At 46.6% G+C, this 18,352-nt stretch overlaps 1 protein-coding gene across 1 annotated transcript in view; it reads right to left on the bottom strand.

The window, feature by feature from the left end:
- LOC309561256 (putative ferric-chelate reductase 1) overlaps positions 1-18,352 on the bottom strand; it is a 118,920-nt gene that overhangs the window by 87,232 nt on the left and 13,336 nt on the right. Inside the window, exon 2 of the mRNA XM_082265056.1 lies at positions 12,501-12,702. Coding sequence (XP_082121182.1) covers positions 12,501-12,696 — 196 coding nt within the window. The 5' untranslated portion in view covers positions 12,697-12,702. The remainder of the gene's footprint in view (positions 1-12,500; positions 12,703-18,352) is intronic.

Genomic DNA, 18,352 nt, shown 5'->3' with positions numbered 1-18,352 from the left:
ACTCGAGGCGCAGTGCTCCCCCAATTGCCGGCAGACGTCCTGCAAAAGAGCGAAGGACACCGGGCGCCTAGTGTCCCTCCTCCGATAAGCCCTGGAATAGCCCCGTAACGCTTGTCTCACCACGAAGTCCTTCGTGTAATCCTGACAACCCAGAAATTTAAACAGAAAGGCCAAGCCGGACAACTTGCGAGCCACAGCGGAAGCCGACGCGCCCCTCTCAAAATGATCAGAGACAAAAGAAAGCAACACCCACCTGACCTCCGGACCCAGAGGATCCACCGATGCCACCCGCAACACCTCCAGCCACTCCAACCATACCTTGCAATAAGCCGACCACGTGGACTCGCTCACCGACTTCCTGATCCATCCAGCGAGGACCCCAAGGCAATCCCCCATAGCCACTCCGGACACGTGACTCCGCGTTGCTCCGCTGCCGGTGCCAACTCCCGGAACCTGTCCCACTGAAAACGAGACAGCGCGTCAGCAATATCATTCTTAACCCCCGGAATGTGCACAGCGTACAGGAAAACATTCAACCGTAGACACCGCAAAACCAAATACCTGAGGAGGCGCACCACCGGCTGAGACGAAGCCGACGCGCGGTTGATCACCTGAACCACCCCGAGATTGTCGCAATGGAGGCGAACCTTCAGGTTCCTGAACTCCGCCCCCCAAATCTCCAGGGCCACCACCACCGGGAACAGTTCCAGCAACACCAAGTTGCTGACCAGCCCCGCTACCTGCCATGCCCCCGGCCAAGGGGCGGCGCTCCACGCCCCCCGGTGAAAAGCCCCGTACCCCGCCGAACCAGCAGCATCGGTAAACAGTTCCAAATCAAAGTTGCTGATCGGCCCGGTCATCCACAAGGATCTACCATTGTATGTGGCCAAAAAACCGTGCCACAGGCGCAAGTCATCCCTGTGTTCCCTGTTGAGCCTGACGAAGTGAGTGGGCAACTTCACCCCCGAAGTCGCCGCCGACAGCCGTCGGCAGAAAACCCGGCCCATGGGCATAATGCGGCAGGCAAAATTCAATTTACCCAGCAACGACTGCAAGCTGCGCAACTGAATCTTGCGCAAACCCAGCACCCCTTCAATTTCAGCTCTCAAGGCCCCCAATTTATCCTCCGGTAGGCGACACTCCATGGCCTCCGAATCCACGACAATGCCCAGGAAGCTGAGCACCGTGGTCGGGCCTTCCGTCTTGTCGGGGGCGAACGGAATGCCGAAGCTCCCGGCCACATGCTGCAACGTGGCAAGCAGGATCGCGCACCCGTTGGAAGAGGGCGGGCCCACACACAGAAAGTCGTCCAAATAGTGGATCACCGAATTCACACCGGAAACCTCCCGAACCACCCACTCCACAAAGGAACTGAAGGTCTCAAACAGCGCGCACGATATGGAGCAGCCCATAGGAAGGCAGCGATCCACATAATACGCCCCTTGCCACCGGCAGCCCAGCAATCGAAAACTGTCCGGGTGAACCGGGAGCAACCTGAACGCCGCCTCAATGTCCGATTTGGCCATCAAGGCCCCCCGCCCATAATGTCGCACCCAGGCCACCGCGGCGTCAAAGGAAATGTAAGACACCGTACAGGCATCCGGGTCGATGGCGTCATTCACAGACCCACCCTTGGGGAAGGAGAGGTGGTGAATGAGGCGAAACTTGTTGGGTTCCTTCTTGGGAACCACCCCCAACGGCGAAACCACCAAGTCACGCACCGGCACCTCCGAGAACGGGCCCGCCATGCGACCGAGAGCCACTTCCTTGTGCAACTTATCCGACACCACCAAAGGGTGGCGCAATGCCGAACGCAAATTCCTCGCCACCGGCGGCACCGAGGCCAAAGAGCAAGGGATACGAAAACCCACCGCAAAACCCTCCCCCAGAAGTCGGGCAGCCGCCCTATCGGGGTACCTATCTAGAAAAGGCCGCAGCCTTTCCACCCTCACCGGCGTCGTCCCCTTTGTGCGAAGGCTCTCCGGACCGCCCTTTTCCGGACTTAAAACACCGAGCCAAGGCATGGGAACCTCCGCAACCGGAGCATTCATGTTTGAAGCGACATGTGCCACCGAACTTACAGGAACCCTCATTAAATTGCCAGCAGAAACCCCTCCTCTTTGCGGCCGGCTGTCCCGGGGTCGCAGAACCACCGGCCCCCCCTGGAAAAAACTGAGTCGGAGCCTTCGCAGACGACATGAGCCGCATCCACAGGCTGATGTCCTTGTGGTCCCACCGCAAGGACGGCCTAACCGCCTTCCGCTGCCGGAACTGTTCGTCGTACCGCAGCCCGGCCGACCCCCCGTAAACCCGATAGGCTTCCCCTACAGCGTCCATGTAGCAGAACAGGGCCGAGCAGTTTTCCGGCGCCTTTTCCCCTATGACGCCCGCCAGAATGGCAAAGGCCTGCAGCCAATTGGCGAAGGTCCGAGGGATAAGCCGATAGCGTCGCGCCTCCTTGTCCTCCTTCGTGCGCTCCTCCGGTTTAACCCTGTCCAGGTGAAACTTCTCGAGGGGCAACAGCGTGAAGATTTCCACGTACTCACCCTTCCAGATCTTCTCCCGGACTTCCTGCTTCAAATGTGCCCCCAATGGGCCCTCAAAACAAACATATACCTCACCTTTCGCTGAATCGTCCAGGCGAACAGCGTCCGCCTTCCCCTCCTTCGCCGTCCCGGTCTTGTCCCCCGCCGCCCCGGCCGTCACTGCCACCACTGCCGGCGCACCAACAACCTGGGGAGGGGCCCCAGCCCCCCCCGCAACTAGCCCCGTGGAAGACGGCCCCGCCAGCCCCGGGGCCCCCCCCGGCTCCGTGCCCGAGCCCCCCGCCGGAGGCACCCAAGCCGCCGCTGGAGACAAGCGGCCCCCGTCCCCCGGGGGCAAACGCCCCAAGAGGTCCCGTAGACCCAGGAGGAAGCCCCTCAAACCCCCATCATCACCCCCTTCCGGGGTCCCCGCCCCCACTGGCCGGGACACCCCCACCCCCCGAGCCCCTCCAGCACTCCCACCCCCCACATCAAACAAGCCCCGCAAATCAGACAAAGCCAGAGAAGGAATTGTGACCTCACCTGTCTGCCCAGGGGGGGCGCCCCCAGCCGCCGATCCAGCCTCCCTCGTCGCCGACCGACCACCGACATCCTCTTCCACATCCGATCCGGACACCTCGCCTTCCGAACGATCGTCCCCGGGCACCGCCGACATCCGTCCACCAGGTGTCGCACTCCCGCCATCTGCAGAGCCGAGCGACAGGCGTCCACGCCCCCGTACTCCAGCTCCGCCCGACGGAGACCTCTGTGAACCAGCCGAACTTCCGATGACCCGGCCACGTGACTTGCCCCGCCGCGTCATCTCTCTGCGCCCAGCCGAGGCCGACTCCGAGTCCCGTCGATCACTGCTGCCACCGGCCGCCATGAAGCCGCTCCCACGCCGAGGCACCCCTCCGACCGGAGCATCGCCAGTAGGGGAGCCCGCCAGTCCAGCAGCACCCCGGCGAGAGGGACGGGGAGAGACCGAAGGCCGCCTCCCCCCACTACCCCCAGAGCTCCGTCCATGCAGAGGATTCCTCCCAGAGGCTCGCACGGCCGCAGCAGGAGTACGCTTAGCCGGCGGCCCTGAAGGGTCCCTGTCGGGGCTCCTAGGATGACGCTGAGCTCGAGGGGAAGGGTCCGGTGAAAAACGCTCCGGCGGCCGTGACCGCCGAGCCCGCGGGACCGCAAGCCCCTCCGAATCCTGTGCAGAGTCCTGAACCCCCATCAACGTGGAGACCTGGGACCGGAGCCACGCAGTCCCCTTCACCGCGGCAGCGGCCTTGATTTGCTCCAGCAAAACGTCCAAATCCGCCATCACAGACCAGGGAAGCTGAGGTGAGATGCTCTGCAGAGAAAAAGGTGGGTGACCAAGCTTCTTCTTCCTTCGTCCGTTGAACTTCCACTGACCTCCAATCTGAGGGGCCACCCCTCCTAACTGTACCTCAACCCCTCCCAAACCTGATACACCAATCCCTGAATACCCCCCAACTCAAAACAATTTAATTTAACTCACACCTGCCCTGTCTCCCCTCTTCACATGGTCATGTCTGCCCTGCGCTATTTTTTTTTTTTTTTTTTTTTTTTTCGCTTCGGGCCTTGCTTAAAATTCACTATTTATTTTTCAAAATGTGTTTCCCAGTGCTAAACTCTTCATCCAATTTCTAAATTTCTGCATTGGTAAATTTCAAAAGTCAGTATAAAGAAATGGTAGTGGTAAAAGAAAAAAATGCACTTGTGGATTTAACCAATTGTAGAACACTCCTAGGTAGGTGCTAGGCAGGGGAAATATAGTTGCTCTGTCTGCTTATTGGGGGAGCCTGATTAGTAGTTAGGTCTGGTGCATGTGTCCAGGGTATGATTCATCTGGGCTAAGGGAGTGTCCCCACTGTATCCATTAGGGGAGCCTGTTGGACAGTGGAAGAAACCCAGCCAGTGACACACAGGCTTTTGTAACTATCTCAGTGGGTTGGCACAAACAGTGGTGCATCCTGGGATACGTTATAAAAGCCAAGGGCACATGTGACAGATTGTCTTTGGGTGGGAAGCCAGGTCCCAGGAGGAGGGTGATGGCTGTCTCTCCTCCTGTTTGCTGTGGATGATGGTCACAGGCAGTCAACCTAGTGGACCAGAAAGTGTGTCTGAACCCAGAGGTCCAGTGAAACTGACTGTGGAGGTGAAAGCAGAGCAACTCTGGAAAAACAGTGTCCGTGAGTACAGGGAAGCTTGCCAAAGGGTCTACCCAGGAAGGGGACCACTCCAGTGGCTAGAGTCAGCGGACAGGTGTCAGCACACAGGCACTGAGAGAGTAAAGAGGGTGCCAAGTTGTTAACCGTGAAGAGAATATTCAAGCGGGAACAGTGAATTTATCTTCACTTCAGTGGCAAGGTGAAGCAGAGGCCATGCCGCATTCTGCAGTCAGTTGTCCTCAGAATTGTGCATAGTTCCTAAGTTGGAGTATCCCAGTCATTCCTTCTCCTATCCCAGTTCTAAATAAAACATAAAAACCAAATCCCCTGGACTGATCATTGACTGAACCAAGAACTTTTAATGCCGTTTATCTATTGTCAGTTGCTAATGGTAACCCAGGGGACCCAAGAAGTGTAATTCTCAGCAGCCCTCTATGGGGCAGTGCTATGCAATCATTTTTTTTTTCTAATTCTCCTTTAACCACTTCCTGCAAACCGATGTACGTGTACGTCGGCTTGCAGAAGTTGTTGTACCAGGATGATGCCTGCAGCTGCAGACATCAACCCGGTACTGTTTTTTAGAGTCAGTGGTCGGCTTTCAGGAGATAACAGCTGATGTGTCTCAGCAGCCACACGGCCGTTATCCCAGCAAGCGGGAGTCCCCACCCTCCCACAGCTCTGCCCGGGTCTCCCATCCCACCGGGAGATCCGAGCAACCAGCCAGCACATCTGCCGGCTGGTTGGAGCCCCGAACAAAGTCAGGTTCGGCTTCGATCGGGTCTCCGATCATGTAACCAGGAAGCAACATCACAAATTCACTTCCGGTTTACTCGGCTGCTAATGGAGCCAATTTAAAAAAACTGTCATTATTCAAAAATGCTTATTTTGGCATTTTGAATACTTTGAAGTGTAGTGGAGGGATCGGGGATCTTTTAGACAGGTACCTTCCATTAAGGGTACCTGTCACTGCCTATTACTGTCACAAGGGATGCTTACATTCCTTGTGACAGCAGTAAAAGTGATCAGATTTTTAATTTTTTTTTAAAAAAGTGTTAAAAAATAAAATAAAATAAATAGGAAAAAAAAGAATAATTTGAAAGCGTCCCTGTCCCCGTGAGCTCATGCACGAAAGAAAACGCATAAGTACGTAAGTCACGCCCGTAAATGAAAACGGTGTTCAAATCACGCATGTGAGTTATCGCCATGATCGTCAGAGCGAGAGCAATAATTCTAGAAAAAAAGACCTCCTGTGTAACTCTAAACTGGTTGCCGTTAAAATTTTTGAAAGCGTCGCCTAAGGAGATTTTTAGGTATCGCAGTTTGTCTCCATTCCACGAGTGTACGCAATTTTAAACTGTAACGTGTTAGGTATCTATTTACTTGGCATGACATCATCTTTCACAAAATACAAAAGAATTGGGCTAACTTTACTGTTTAGTTTTTTTTAATTCAGTAAAATATATTTTTTCACAAAAAATTGTGTTTGAAAGACGGTTGCGCAAATACCGCGTGACAAAAAATATTGCAACAACTGCCATTTTATTCTCCAGAGTCCTTGCTAAAAAAAAAAAAAAATATATATATATATATATATATATATATATATATATATATATATACTGTATATATATATATATATATATATATATATATATATATATATATTGTTTGGGAGTTCTAAGTAATTTTCTAGCAAAAAATACTGATTTTAACTTGTAAACAACATGTGTCAGCAGGGCTTTTTTTCAGTGGGAACGTGGGGGACGTAGTTCCGGCACCTCCAGCACTGAACAGGGTGCTGGGATATGCTGGAGGGTTTATTGATTCTGGTTGCTGGGGGATCTATTGTCACTGGGGGGGTATTTTGTTGCTAGGAAGGTCTATTGTTGCTGCTGGGGATTTTGTTTTTTGTTGGGGGATCTTATGTTGCTGGGGGAATGAGTTTTGCTAGGAGGGACCTCCTATTGAGGGAGGGGTCTATTGTTGCTGGCTGCTGTAGGGTCTATTTATGTTGGTTTCAGGGAGATCTACTGTATTGTTACATTGGAGGGTCTATTGTTATTGGGGTGGTATAATGTTGCTTGGGGAGAATCTATTGTTCCCGTGGGGGATCTACTGTATTGTTGCTGGGGGGGGGGATTTATTATTCCTGGCTGCAGAGGATCATACTCAGAGGTGGGTAGGGGACAGAGACAAGGGGTGACTCAGATGGGGGGAGTACCTGCACCTTTTCTCTGAGAAAAAAGCCCTGTGTGTCAGAAATAGGCTTTGTCCTTAAGTGGTTAAATGGGCGTGACGGGGGGGGGGGGTCCTATGCCTACATACTTTTGCTAATAGATGTCCCTCATTCCCATCTCAAAAAGTTGTGAGGTATAGTAAACAGAAGAGGGGAAGCTGCAACTTTAATCAGCCATAATGAGTCAACTGACTTACCAGGATTGACATACTAAGTGCCGGTTCACACTTGTGCGATGCGGGAACGCTGCGAATATGCAGCGTGTTACCGCATCGCATCCGCACATCTGGCAGTTCACACTGCCATATGCGATACGCAGGGGGTGTCAATTAAAAGTTAACGACACCCCCAGTTGCGATCGCATATCGCAGTGCGATCTGCAAGTACGCACAGAATCCGATCGCACAAGTGTGAACCACTGTGCGATCCGATTCTACTGCGGCTCAAAAAAAGCCTCATGTGCCTCTTTGGTGCGGATACAGTGCGAATTCAGCCATACAAAGTGTATGGCTAAACTCGCATCCGCACATCAGATCGCATGTAATTAGGAGCATGCAATCTCCGCAAACGCAGAAGTGTGAACCGGCACTAAAGGAGCAAAAGAATGTTTGTAAATAAGGTGCAGCAGTGTTTACTTTGAACATTTAATTAGGTTTTAGAAAAAAAATTGTTAATTACATTTCCCTTGCACAACTGGGTATTCAATTTTTTCAGTGAGCAGGTTTTACTCCTTAAGTAAAATCAACCCTAAAGACTTGTATTGGGAAAAATCCCAGTAAAGTATAACTATTGTGCAGCACTGCAAAATGGGGAGCAAAGCCTGCAGAAGTGGAGAGACAGCAAGGGAGAACTGCTACCTATAAACTTTAAAAAATATTAAGTAACTACATCAAACAGATTTATTTCAGATATTTATTAAAAAAAAAAAATTTGACAAGCAAATCTGAATTGACTCATGAACCAGGCCAATTTGCAAATTGTGAATTTTTTATTTGCCTGTGTGCTTGTATTCAAATTTGCCTTAATTAAGCCATACAATTAAAGAACGCTGAGTGCAGAATTATTGCAGCTCAGGATAAAAACCTTGTAAAACCTGTTCTGCTAATAAGGTGTGCATCTCCTCCTTCCCCCATATTATTGTGTGGCAGCCATAAAAATGTTCCTGTGAGGTCACGCAGTTTTTCACAATAGTAGATATGTCATCACTTTATATCCAGGGTGTAACTGATGAAAGTAGCTGTGTAGGGACATGTGACTTTTATTTTTCCCCTTCTGTAACAATATTCCGAGAAACCTGCAGATCTGTTGGAGTTCCCTCGCGGTGAAGGTTTCATTACGTCGGCTAAATATACGACAAACCTGAAAACAGATGTTCTTTGCCTAGTAAGGCATTTTCAAACTCTAAATTCTATGCAGATGCACAGTTTATCTCAGATTAAGCTCTTATTATAGAAGAGAAACTAATATTAACATAATCAACTTGTTGGTGTTATGTATTGGTAATACGTTTTACACAACTCTGACAGCAAAATGTATTGACATTTCAGTATTCAGCCAAAGGAAGTGTGACTTGTCTTTGAATTGGGAAGGTACTATATAATCAGAACGCTTGATGTTACAGGTGCCCAAGATGTCATGTTTATGTAAAGCTCTCAACCCTGACAAACAACAAAAAAGGCACAAAGGGCACAAATGCCTAACGCATTACCTTCAAGAACTTTAAGAAATAATAAAAGATACAACTTATACTCACAAAGTCAATGGCCTGGTATGGTATATACATAAATTACATTGGCCCTAGTTGAATCAATGTAACTATGTATAAAACAGCCATACCTGGAATTATTCTTTAACCTTCCTAGCGGTATTCCCGAGCGTGGCTCGGGGTTAAATTTCAGAGCCGAAAGCGGTAACCCCGAGCCACACTCGGGGTACCGCCAGAAGCATCGCTGGATCCTGTAAAAGAGGTTACTTACCTTGTCACCGGGATCCAGCGATGTGTCCGGCGGTGTCTAGCGGCGGTTCTTCCTCCCGATCCTCTCCGTGCCCCGGCTTCCGTCTCCTGCGACTTGACGTTCGCAGGGGGGGTGGAACCGGCGGCAAATTCAAATGTAAAACACACCAAACACACTGATACCATTCAAAATAAAAAAAAAAAAAATCACATTAGTTTGCCCCCCAGTGCCCTTTCCTGCAGTTTTACTGTACTTTTTATGTAAATATATATATATATATATATATATATATATATATATACACATATACAGTATATATATATTATATATATATATATATATATATATATATATATATATATACATACACACATATACGTATATATATATATATATATATATACGTATTTCTTGTGAATGAGCAGCCCAAACCAACTGTATACATTATATATATATATAATAAATGTATACAGTTGGTTTGGGCTGCTCATTCACAAGAATTACATGCAAAATAATGGTACCGCTTTTCAGCACCTAAAATCCAAAAGAATCATACCGCCAGGGAGGTTAATTAGGCCAGGAAACCTGCTCCAATCTCAATTCTTTCCCCCTAGAAATAAGCTGCCTTGACATCATCTCCCACCAGTGCTCATCAACACTTTTTGATTTGAGTACTGATACTCTAATTGTATATGTTCACGTTATTCATTTTATTATAAACTATATGTCAAACCAAAAACTTTCTTTCAATTTTTGGATGGGGAAGGGTTACACCCCCTGTCAGATTTTTATAGCTATCTGATGTTAAGAGACCCTCACTTCCTGTTTGGCCAACTATGAAAAATGTTTATTTTTGTCTGTTACCTCACTTCCTGTCTGGATAAACTGCTTGTAAATCTCCAAAAGGTCAAGTAAACATATGGGTTTGTTCAATGCTATATATTACCATTTCTAACAAATACATATACCAAACGTATTATCATGTGTAACAAATATTTAAAACTGTGCAATATTTTTTTTTTTAAATGTAGCACCCTCTAGCTTAATGTGCTAGTGTACCTTGGAGAAGCTTCCAGAAGAATGGATGGGTAGTTAGGAGGGGCTGCCTGGAGTATTGATGAGGGCCCCAGCCAATCCCCCTCCAAGTGGGCTGGCATAGGGAAAGCACCTCTTAAATACTCCTGGGTCATGCCAGCAGGGGCAGTCAGGTGAAAGATGGAGAAGGAGGGTTGAGAAGGCTGTTGGTGGCCCTTGAGGGTAACCCACTAGTCTGTTAAGGGGGCTAGTTTGAAGACAGCAGCGGAGAGAGTAAGCACATCTACGAGGTCTCTATGAGAAGTCAGCCGGGTGGGCTGGTGAGTGTGCAGTCTGGGAGGAGTGTGGGAAGTTTCCAGGAGGGTTAGTAAGAGAGGCAGCTGCAGTGCCTGAAAGGTGGTGCTGGGATCAGTAGCCACAGGAGGAATGTAAGCTGGACACTGAAGTTTGCTACACAACCAAAGGGGCCCGCGTTCCCTCCCTGTAAAGGGCTTTTGCTTGATCTGGCTGAGTGCTTTGCCAGATTAATCAAACAGTGTCCCAGCTGGATCTGTGTTTTTTTTTCTCCAAGCAAGTGAGTGCTGGAGGAAGAGGAGTGTATATAGATTATATATAGGAAAGTTGTCCCTGAAGAGTTCTGAAGTCAAGTGGGCATCCCATAATTTCCCTATCCCCTATCTAAGTTTTATCCCCTCAATAATACATAAAAACAAGCACTGGACTGTATCTTGACTCTGGGGTACTGTGAAGATTTGGTGTGCCTGGCTGTGCAGGGTGGGGGGTCCCACTTCACCAGCGGCCCCTACGTGGGATGCGCTACATAAATAAAGTGCAAAGTTCATGTGTCCTCATAAAGAATGCAAATACAAGTTCTGTGATCATCAGAAAAACATGTGCACTCCTTTTCCTTGTAATCTTCTTGTGAACCAGAGAACACCTCCTCCATTAACACCACCATGTGACATGTGCGTTTGTGAATCTGCTCACCTTGATACTGGCCTTCAGATTATAAGAGGTCTGAAAAGGCACAATAGTAAATTGAATTGAATGATGGTATACATTTCCTTCCCTGTGGGTAACACCACCAATTCACTACCATCCAAGTGGATCACTCCACATCATGTGTCCCTCAAAGCAATAAAACTAAATGTAATGCTCTCTGTTTAAAATACTTTTATTAAAATAAAGAACCCCATTATACTCACATAGATCAAATAATAGACCGGCATATAAATGGCTAAAAAACTCTGCTTCCTTAGAGAATCTCTAGATCCCTTAGGCCCTGTTCACACCTGAGCAGTTTTCAGCTCGTAAAACGCTCATCTCTGAAGTCTCAAAACGCACAACAAGCAAAATCCCCTTCACTTCAATGGCCCCTGTTCACATATGAGCGCTTTGTCGCCTGAAGCAAAATGCCTGAAGCTCACATAAGTACATGAGCTTCTTTTTTGGCAGATTACAAGCATTTTTTGTTAGATGTCAATGCCTTCCTCCAAACACCTGCAAAAAACGCCTAAAAAAACACCTGAAAACGATCCGCTCAGGTGTGAATGGAGCCTTAGAGATTGGGGCCAATCATGTCAAGAAATAGATCACAGCGACACTGCTAGCAGTTCCAATGTACGGTGGCATTTAATATTAAAGTGGTTGTAAACCCACCCTAATAACTTGTACCTATATGTAAACCTATAATAAGGCTTACCTATAGGTGCTGTAAATATCTCCTAAACATGCACTGTTTAGGAGATATTTACATTGCATGCAGCTGATGATGTCATCGGCGCATGCGCTCTGAAGGAATGGTCACCCGTGCTGTTCCTTCAGAGCCCTGTGCCATGAACGGTGGCTCCCGCGCATGCGCAGGAGTGATGTCATCGCGCCTCTGGCCGATCAGATGGCCGGAGGACGCGAGCCAGGAAGCAGGACGGATGAACATGTTGGCCATTTCACCGGTAAGCGGGCGGCGCTGCGGGGGCTTCATTCTAAGGTAAGTATTTCTTTCAGGGTTTTTTTTTTTTCTTTCTGAGGTTTACAACCTCTTTAGTGAAATATCCAATGACAGTAAAAATCAGACAGGAGTTCTAATCCTTTCCCACGCTATAGAGAACTAAAAAAGGGTTGGGGCTTGACATACACTTAAATTAAAGTTTAAATTGACAGACTGCATAGAAAAAAACATTTTTTGTCATTACATTTACACAGCGGCAACAAAGAATAGTTAAACATTTTGCACAGGGGCGAGTTCTACTGTCTCTGCATCACATAACATATAAAAATAGTAGCTTTGCTATGGCTGCATATGCATTGGCTATAGCTCACACCATATTGTTGCTGTATGGGCAAATTTGCTAATATGGACAGCAAAGCAAAGTACAGTGTCCCACAACAACAAATTTTTGCCCAGTACTGTAAAATTTAATTGAATGATGTTTTATACTTTGCACGTTACAATTATGCTCTACACAGATTTTTTTCAACATCATACTGGCTTTCTAAAAGAACATCATTTGGACTTTTCTACGGACAGTTTTTCATGCAATTTTACTATTAAAGCCATTACCTGTTATAGTATCACCAGGCGTGAATGTGGTATTAGATACTGTGATGGCATAAGGGGCTGATGATGATTGGGGACCAGCATTCCCATGTACTGGAAGCATGGTGTCACACGAAGCACTTATTTGTCCTCCTGGATACCCAAATACAGCAACCAGACATCCAGCAACATAAAAGAGCAGCAGAAATGTGTTTCCCATGTCCTCCTGAAAATACATAGAATTCAAAATGCTATTTATAGATAACAATCCTCAGATACTTTTTACAACAGGAAATCAAATAGTTACAACATACTTTAATAAGGTACTTTCAAGTAAAAATGGCTAAATGCCAGAAGTCTTTAAAGTGGTAGTATACTCAGCCCTTATTTCTCTCCAACTCAACTCTAAGCCTGTAATATGTCATTATAAATCAAATAGCCTGTAAATAATATAATAAAAATGTTCCGTACATCTGCTATTTGTTCCATTCTGGTGGGTTTTTTCTCTTGTTTAGCGCCGCCATCCTTGCTGTGGTTTCTGTCTCCTGATCTGTGCAGTATTTCCGCCCTCATTGTGTGTAGTGTTCGGAAATCCCGCGCATGCGCACTAGTGGGGTAGTGGAGGATTTTCTGAATGGGGACGGTTGGAGTTTCGCGTGAGCACGGGGCTGACGTCCAGCAAAGGAAATGACGCAGCCCGGGCATAGACCCTGCATTATTCCGGTGTTCCGTGAGAATTACCTACCCCGTGAGAAAAACCTACCCTCGTCACTTCCTGCCAGGAACAGCTGAGCAGCGCAGCAGTGCGCATGCTCACAGCACCGGATACGTAATGGAACAGCTGAGGAGCTGACTAGTGCGCATGCGCACTAGTATGAAATGATCATGGTGTTCCGTGAAAAAAACCTACCCACGCGGCGGTTACATTAAAACAGCTGTGCTGCAATATGAGTCCTCTCCGCTCCTGTCCCTGTCACTTCCCTGATCTTGGCTAGTAAATATAAAAGCGGCTCTCGACTCCGTGATTTATCTTTTCATACACCCGCCGCCGCTTTTATATTTACTAGCCGAGATCAGGGAAGTGACAGGGACAGGAGCGGAGATGACTCATGTTGCAGCACAGCTGTTTTAATGTAACCGCCGCGTTACACACACTGCCGTGCACCGGAAGTGACGAGGGTAGGTTTTTCTCACGGGTAGGTAATTCTCACGGAACACCGGCAGCAGCATTAGCTTGCCGGAAAATCAGGGTACACAGAGCATGCGCGGGTGACGTCATTCGCAAGTACTACAGAAATATCAAGAGAACGGCAAAAGTGAGTGGCAAAGGACGAGGTTAGATATTTAATATGCACAGATATGATTTAAATTCTGTAAAGTACCAGAAATGAGTATACTACCGCTTTAAGTTGGTTGGTCAACTGATCCGACTCGATCTTGACAGCTTTAATAGATATGGCAATTGACATGAATTATAACAGGTATTGTTTTCTCATTATTTAAATGGATATGATGTAACATGATTTATGGAACTCATTATATATGCTGTTATTGTTTGCGTTTGTATAACAAGTTCTATATTGCCATATATAATGTAATACTTTTACTTACTTTTAATGAAGATCTATTGTGAAAAAAACAAAAAAAATCAGGGGTGCATTTAAAAAAAATAAAATGTAGAGCTATTCATCCCATAAAACTGCATGTTGGATCTGTGTATATTGGGGCAAAAAAGATGGTATTAGGTTATTTTCTCTCTTTGGCCCCTTTCACAGTCCATTCTGCTCAGCGGTGGATCGATCCGTCGATCCCTGCTGAGCAAGCGGATGACCGCTCCGTCTCCACTCTGTCCTCTATGGGGAGATCAGATAAGAACGGACCACCTGTCCGTTCTCATCCGATCCAATCCGATCCGATCCTCAAGACGGATGGAAAATAGGGTTTCCATCCATCCGGATTTCACAGACAAGGATCAGATAGCAGATAGAGATGTCTCCGCTGACACCTGCTGCCCCATAGGGATGCATGGAGCATCCGAACAGGTGAAAAACTTACAGGCGGATCGGATCGGATCACCCGTGGGAAAGGGGCCTTAAGGTCAAATAAAGGAGTTATAAAGTCAGAATGTTTTTTTATCTTTGTGCATTGTTTGCATTAAGATAAAAAAACCTTCTGGGTGTAGCAGCCTCCCACAGCCCCCCTAATACTTACCTGAGGTCCTTCTCCGCCGGGGACTCTTCCTCCTGATTGGCTGGCTCCCATTGCTGTCAATCAGGAGAGAGAAAGGGGGTCGAGCCAAACAGAAGCTCTGTGTCTGAATGGACACAATGAGCTGCAGCTCGGCTCGGGTGCCCCCATAGCAAGCTGCTTGCTGTGGGGGCACTCGACAGGAGGGAGTGGCCAGAAGCAGCAACGAGGGACCCGAGAAGAGGAGGATCCGGGCTGCTCTGTGCAAAACCAACTGCACAGAGTAGGTAAGTATAACATATTTTTTTTTTTTTTTTTTTAAGAAGACTTTACAATCACTTTAATCAATTATACAGTAAATCAGAAAAATACTGTTTTACGACCATTAGATAGAGCTGATGTTCATAGTAAATAAATGCATATTTACTATGGTTGTCGGTTGCATCTGCCGGTCATAATACATTTTTTTTTTACTAATGCATTTTACTTTTTAAAAAAACTGTAGAAAAAATACTGGAGAACTGGAGAAAAAATAGCCTAACAATATTCAATTTTCCCTATGTTAAAAAAATATAGAATGTACATGAAGTTTGAGAGGATGAATTATTTTTTTTTTCTTTTAAATACACCCAAAGACTTCATAATACACACATCAATATTTGATAACAGGTTTTAAACAATGTAATTGATTTCTGTGTCAGCTGGGGACGTTATGCAGTTACAGCCCATTCACACTGCTGCAACAGGATTTTGTGGGGCGACCTGTAAAGTGAAGTCAATGCAATTCGCCTCCAGGTCGCCCCAAAGTAGTACAGGACCCTTTTTCTAAGTCGGAGCGACTTGTGTCGCTCCTATTAGAATGGGTCCTGTACTATTCAATGGCGAGCGACCGACCGCGACTTGTCAGGCGACCAAGTGGCCTGACAAGTCGCGCTAGTGTGAATGGACCCTTAACTTAATTGGCATCAACATAGCATCACATAGTTACATAGTTAGTCAGGTTGAAAAAAGACACAAGTCCATCAGGTTCAACCAACAAAAAAAAAAGCAAACAGTATTGAAAACCCAACCATACAATCCCATATACACAATCCTATGCCTGCAGTTGATCCAGAGGAAGGCGAAAAAACCCCAGCAAAGCATGATCCAATTTTATACAGCAGGGGAAAAAAAATTCCTTCCTGATCCCCCGAGAAGCAATCGGATATTCCTGGATCAACTTTACCTAAAAAAGTTTTAGTACCCACTTATATTATGTACACCTAGGAAAGAATCCAGGCCTTTTTTTAACCACTTTACGACCGCCCACATTGACACTACTGCGGCAATGTGGCACGATCCCGTCCAGCGACGTAGACCTACGTCGCTGGACTCCTCCCCCTGTAGGCGCGCTCCCGCTGTTTTCAGTCACAGCGGGAGTCGGGCCAGGGGAGGAGCGGCGGCGATCGCCGCTGCTCTTCCCCAATCGTCAGGGAATCGAGTTTGGAGATCCGCCCGCTTGTGTAAACAGAGCGGGCGGATCTCCTAAGTGACAGGCAGGGTCAGATAGCATGGTTCAGCATAGCTGAACATGCGATCTGTCCTTGTGTCACTCAGTCACCTCCCCCCACACACATCAGTAAGCACCAGGCATACATTAACCCCTCCCTCTCCAATAAAATTAACCCCTTCCCTGCCAGTGTCATTTTTACAGTAACAGTGCATATTTATAGCACTGATTACTGTAGTAATGTCACTGGTACCCCCAAAAGTGTCAAAAATGTCAGTCAAGGGTCCGATCTGTCTGCCGCAATGTCGCAGTCCCGCAAAAAAAATCGCAGATCGCTGCCATTACTCGTTAAAAAAAAAAAAAACACCAAAAATGACAGAAATCTTTCCCTTAGTTAGTAAACGCAATAACTTTTGTGCAAACCAATCAAAATATGCTTATTGTGATTTTTTTACCAAACATAGGTAGCAGAAAACAAATTGGCCAAAAATTAAAAAAAAAATTGATTTTTAAATTTTTTTGGGGGGGGAATTTCATATAAAAAAATGTTAAAAATATTGTTATTTTTTCAAAATAAACGCAATTTTTTTGTTAATAGCGCAAAAAGTAAAAATCGCGCAGGTGATCAAATACCACCAAAAGAAAGCTCTGTTTGTGGGAAAAAAAGGACGTAAATTTTGTTTGGATACAGCGTTGCACGACCGCGCAATTGTCAGTTAAAGTCGCACAGCGCCGAATCGCAAAAAGTGGCCTGGATGTAAGACAGCAAAATCCTCCGGTGGTAAAGTGGTTAAAGCAATCTAGTGAGCTAGCCAGAACCACCTCTGGAGGGAGTCTATTCCACATTTTCACAGCTCTTACGGTGAAGAAACCTTTCCATATTTGTATACAAAATCTGTTTTCCTCTAGACCAGGGTTTCCCAAACTACACCCTGCAGAGGTTGCAGAACTACAGATCCCATGAGGCATTATAAAACTCTGACATTCACATACATGACTAGGCATGATGGGAATTGTAGTTCCTGAACAACTGGAGGGCCGTAGTTTGGGAATCCCTGCTCTAGACGTAAAGAGTGCCACTTTGTCCTCTGTGTTGACCTTAAAGTGAACAACTCAACACTAAGTTCACTATATGAACTTATACAGTCAGGTCCATAAATATTGGGACATGAACACATTTCTAATCTTTTTGGCTCTATACACCACCACAAAGGATTTGAAATGAAACAAACAAGATGTGCTTTAACTGCAGACTTTCAGCTTTAATTTGAGGGTATTTACATCCAAATCAGGTGAACAGTATAGGAATTACAACAGTTTGTATATGTGCCTCCCACTTTTTAAGGGACCAAAAGTAATGGGACAAATTAACAATCATAAATCAAACTTTCACTTTTTAATACTTGGTTGCAAATCCTTTGCAGTCAATTACAGCCTGAAGTCTGGAACGCATAGACATCACCAGACGCTGGGTTTCATCCCTGGCGATGCTCTGCCAGGCCACTACTGCAACTGTCTTCAGTTCCTGCTTGTTCTTGGGGCATTTTCCCTTCAGTTTTGTCTTTAGCAAGTGAAATGCATGCTCAATCGGATTCAGGTCAGGTGATTGACTTGGCCATTGCATAACATTCCACTTCTTTCCCTTAAACTCTTTGGTTGCTTTCGCAGTATGCTTCGGGTCATTGTCCATCTGCACTGTGAAGCGCCGTCCAATGAGTTCTGAAGCATTTAGCTGAATATGAGCAGATAATATTGCCCGAAACACTTCAGAATTTATCCTGCTGCTTTTATCAGCAGTCACATCATCAATAAATACAAGAGAACCAGTTCCATTGGCAGCCATACATGCCCACACCATGACACTACCACCACCATGCTTCACTGATGAGGTAGTATGCTTTGGATCATGAGCAGTTCCTTTCCTTCTCCATACTCTTCTCTTCCCATCACTCTGGTACAAGTTGATTTTGGTCTCATCTGTCCATAGGATGTTGTTCCAGAACTGTGAAGGCTTTTTTAGACATTGTTTGGGAAACTCTAATCTGGCCTTCCTGTTTTTGAGGCTCACCAATGGTTTACATCTTGTGGTGAACCCTCTGTATTCACTCTGGTGAAGTCTTCTTTTGATTGTGGACTTTGACACACATACACCTACATCCTGGAGAGTGTTCTTGATCTGGTCAACTGTTGTGAAGGGTGT

This window comes from Pelophylax lessonae, assembly GCF_965119305.1.
Source record: "Pelophylax lessonae genome assembly, chromosome: 8".
Lineage (NCBI taxonomy): Eukaryota > Metazoa > Chordata > Amphibia > Anura > Ranidae > Pelophylax > Pelophylax lessonae.
This window is presented reverse-complemented; position numbering and strand designations above follow the sequence as displayed.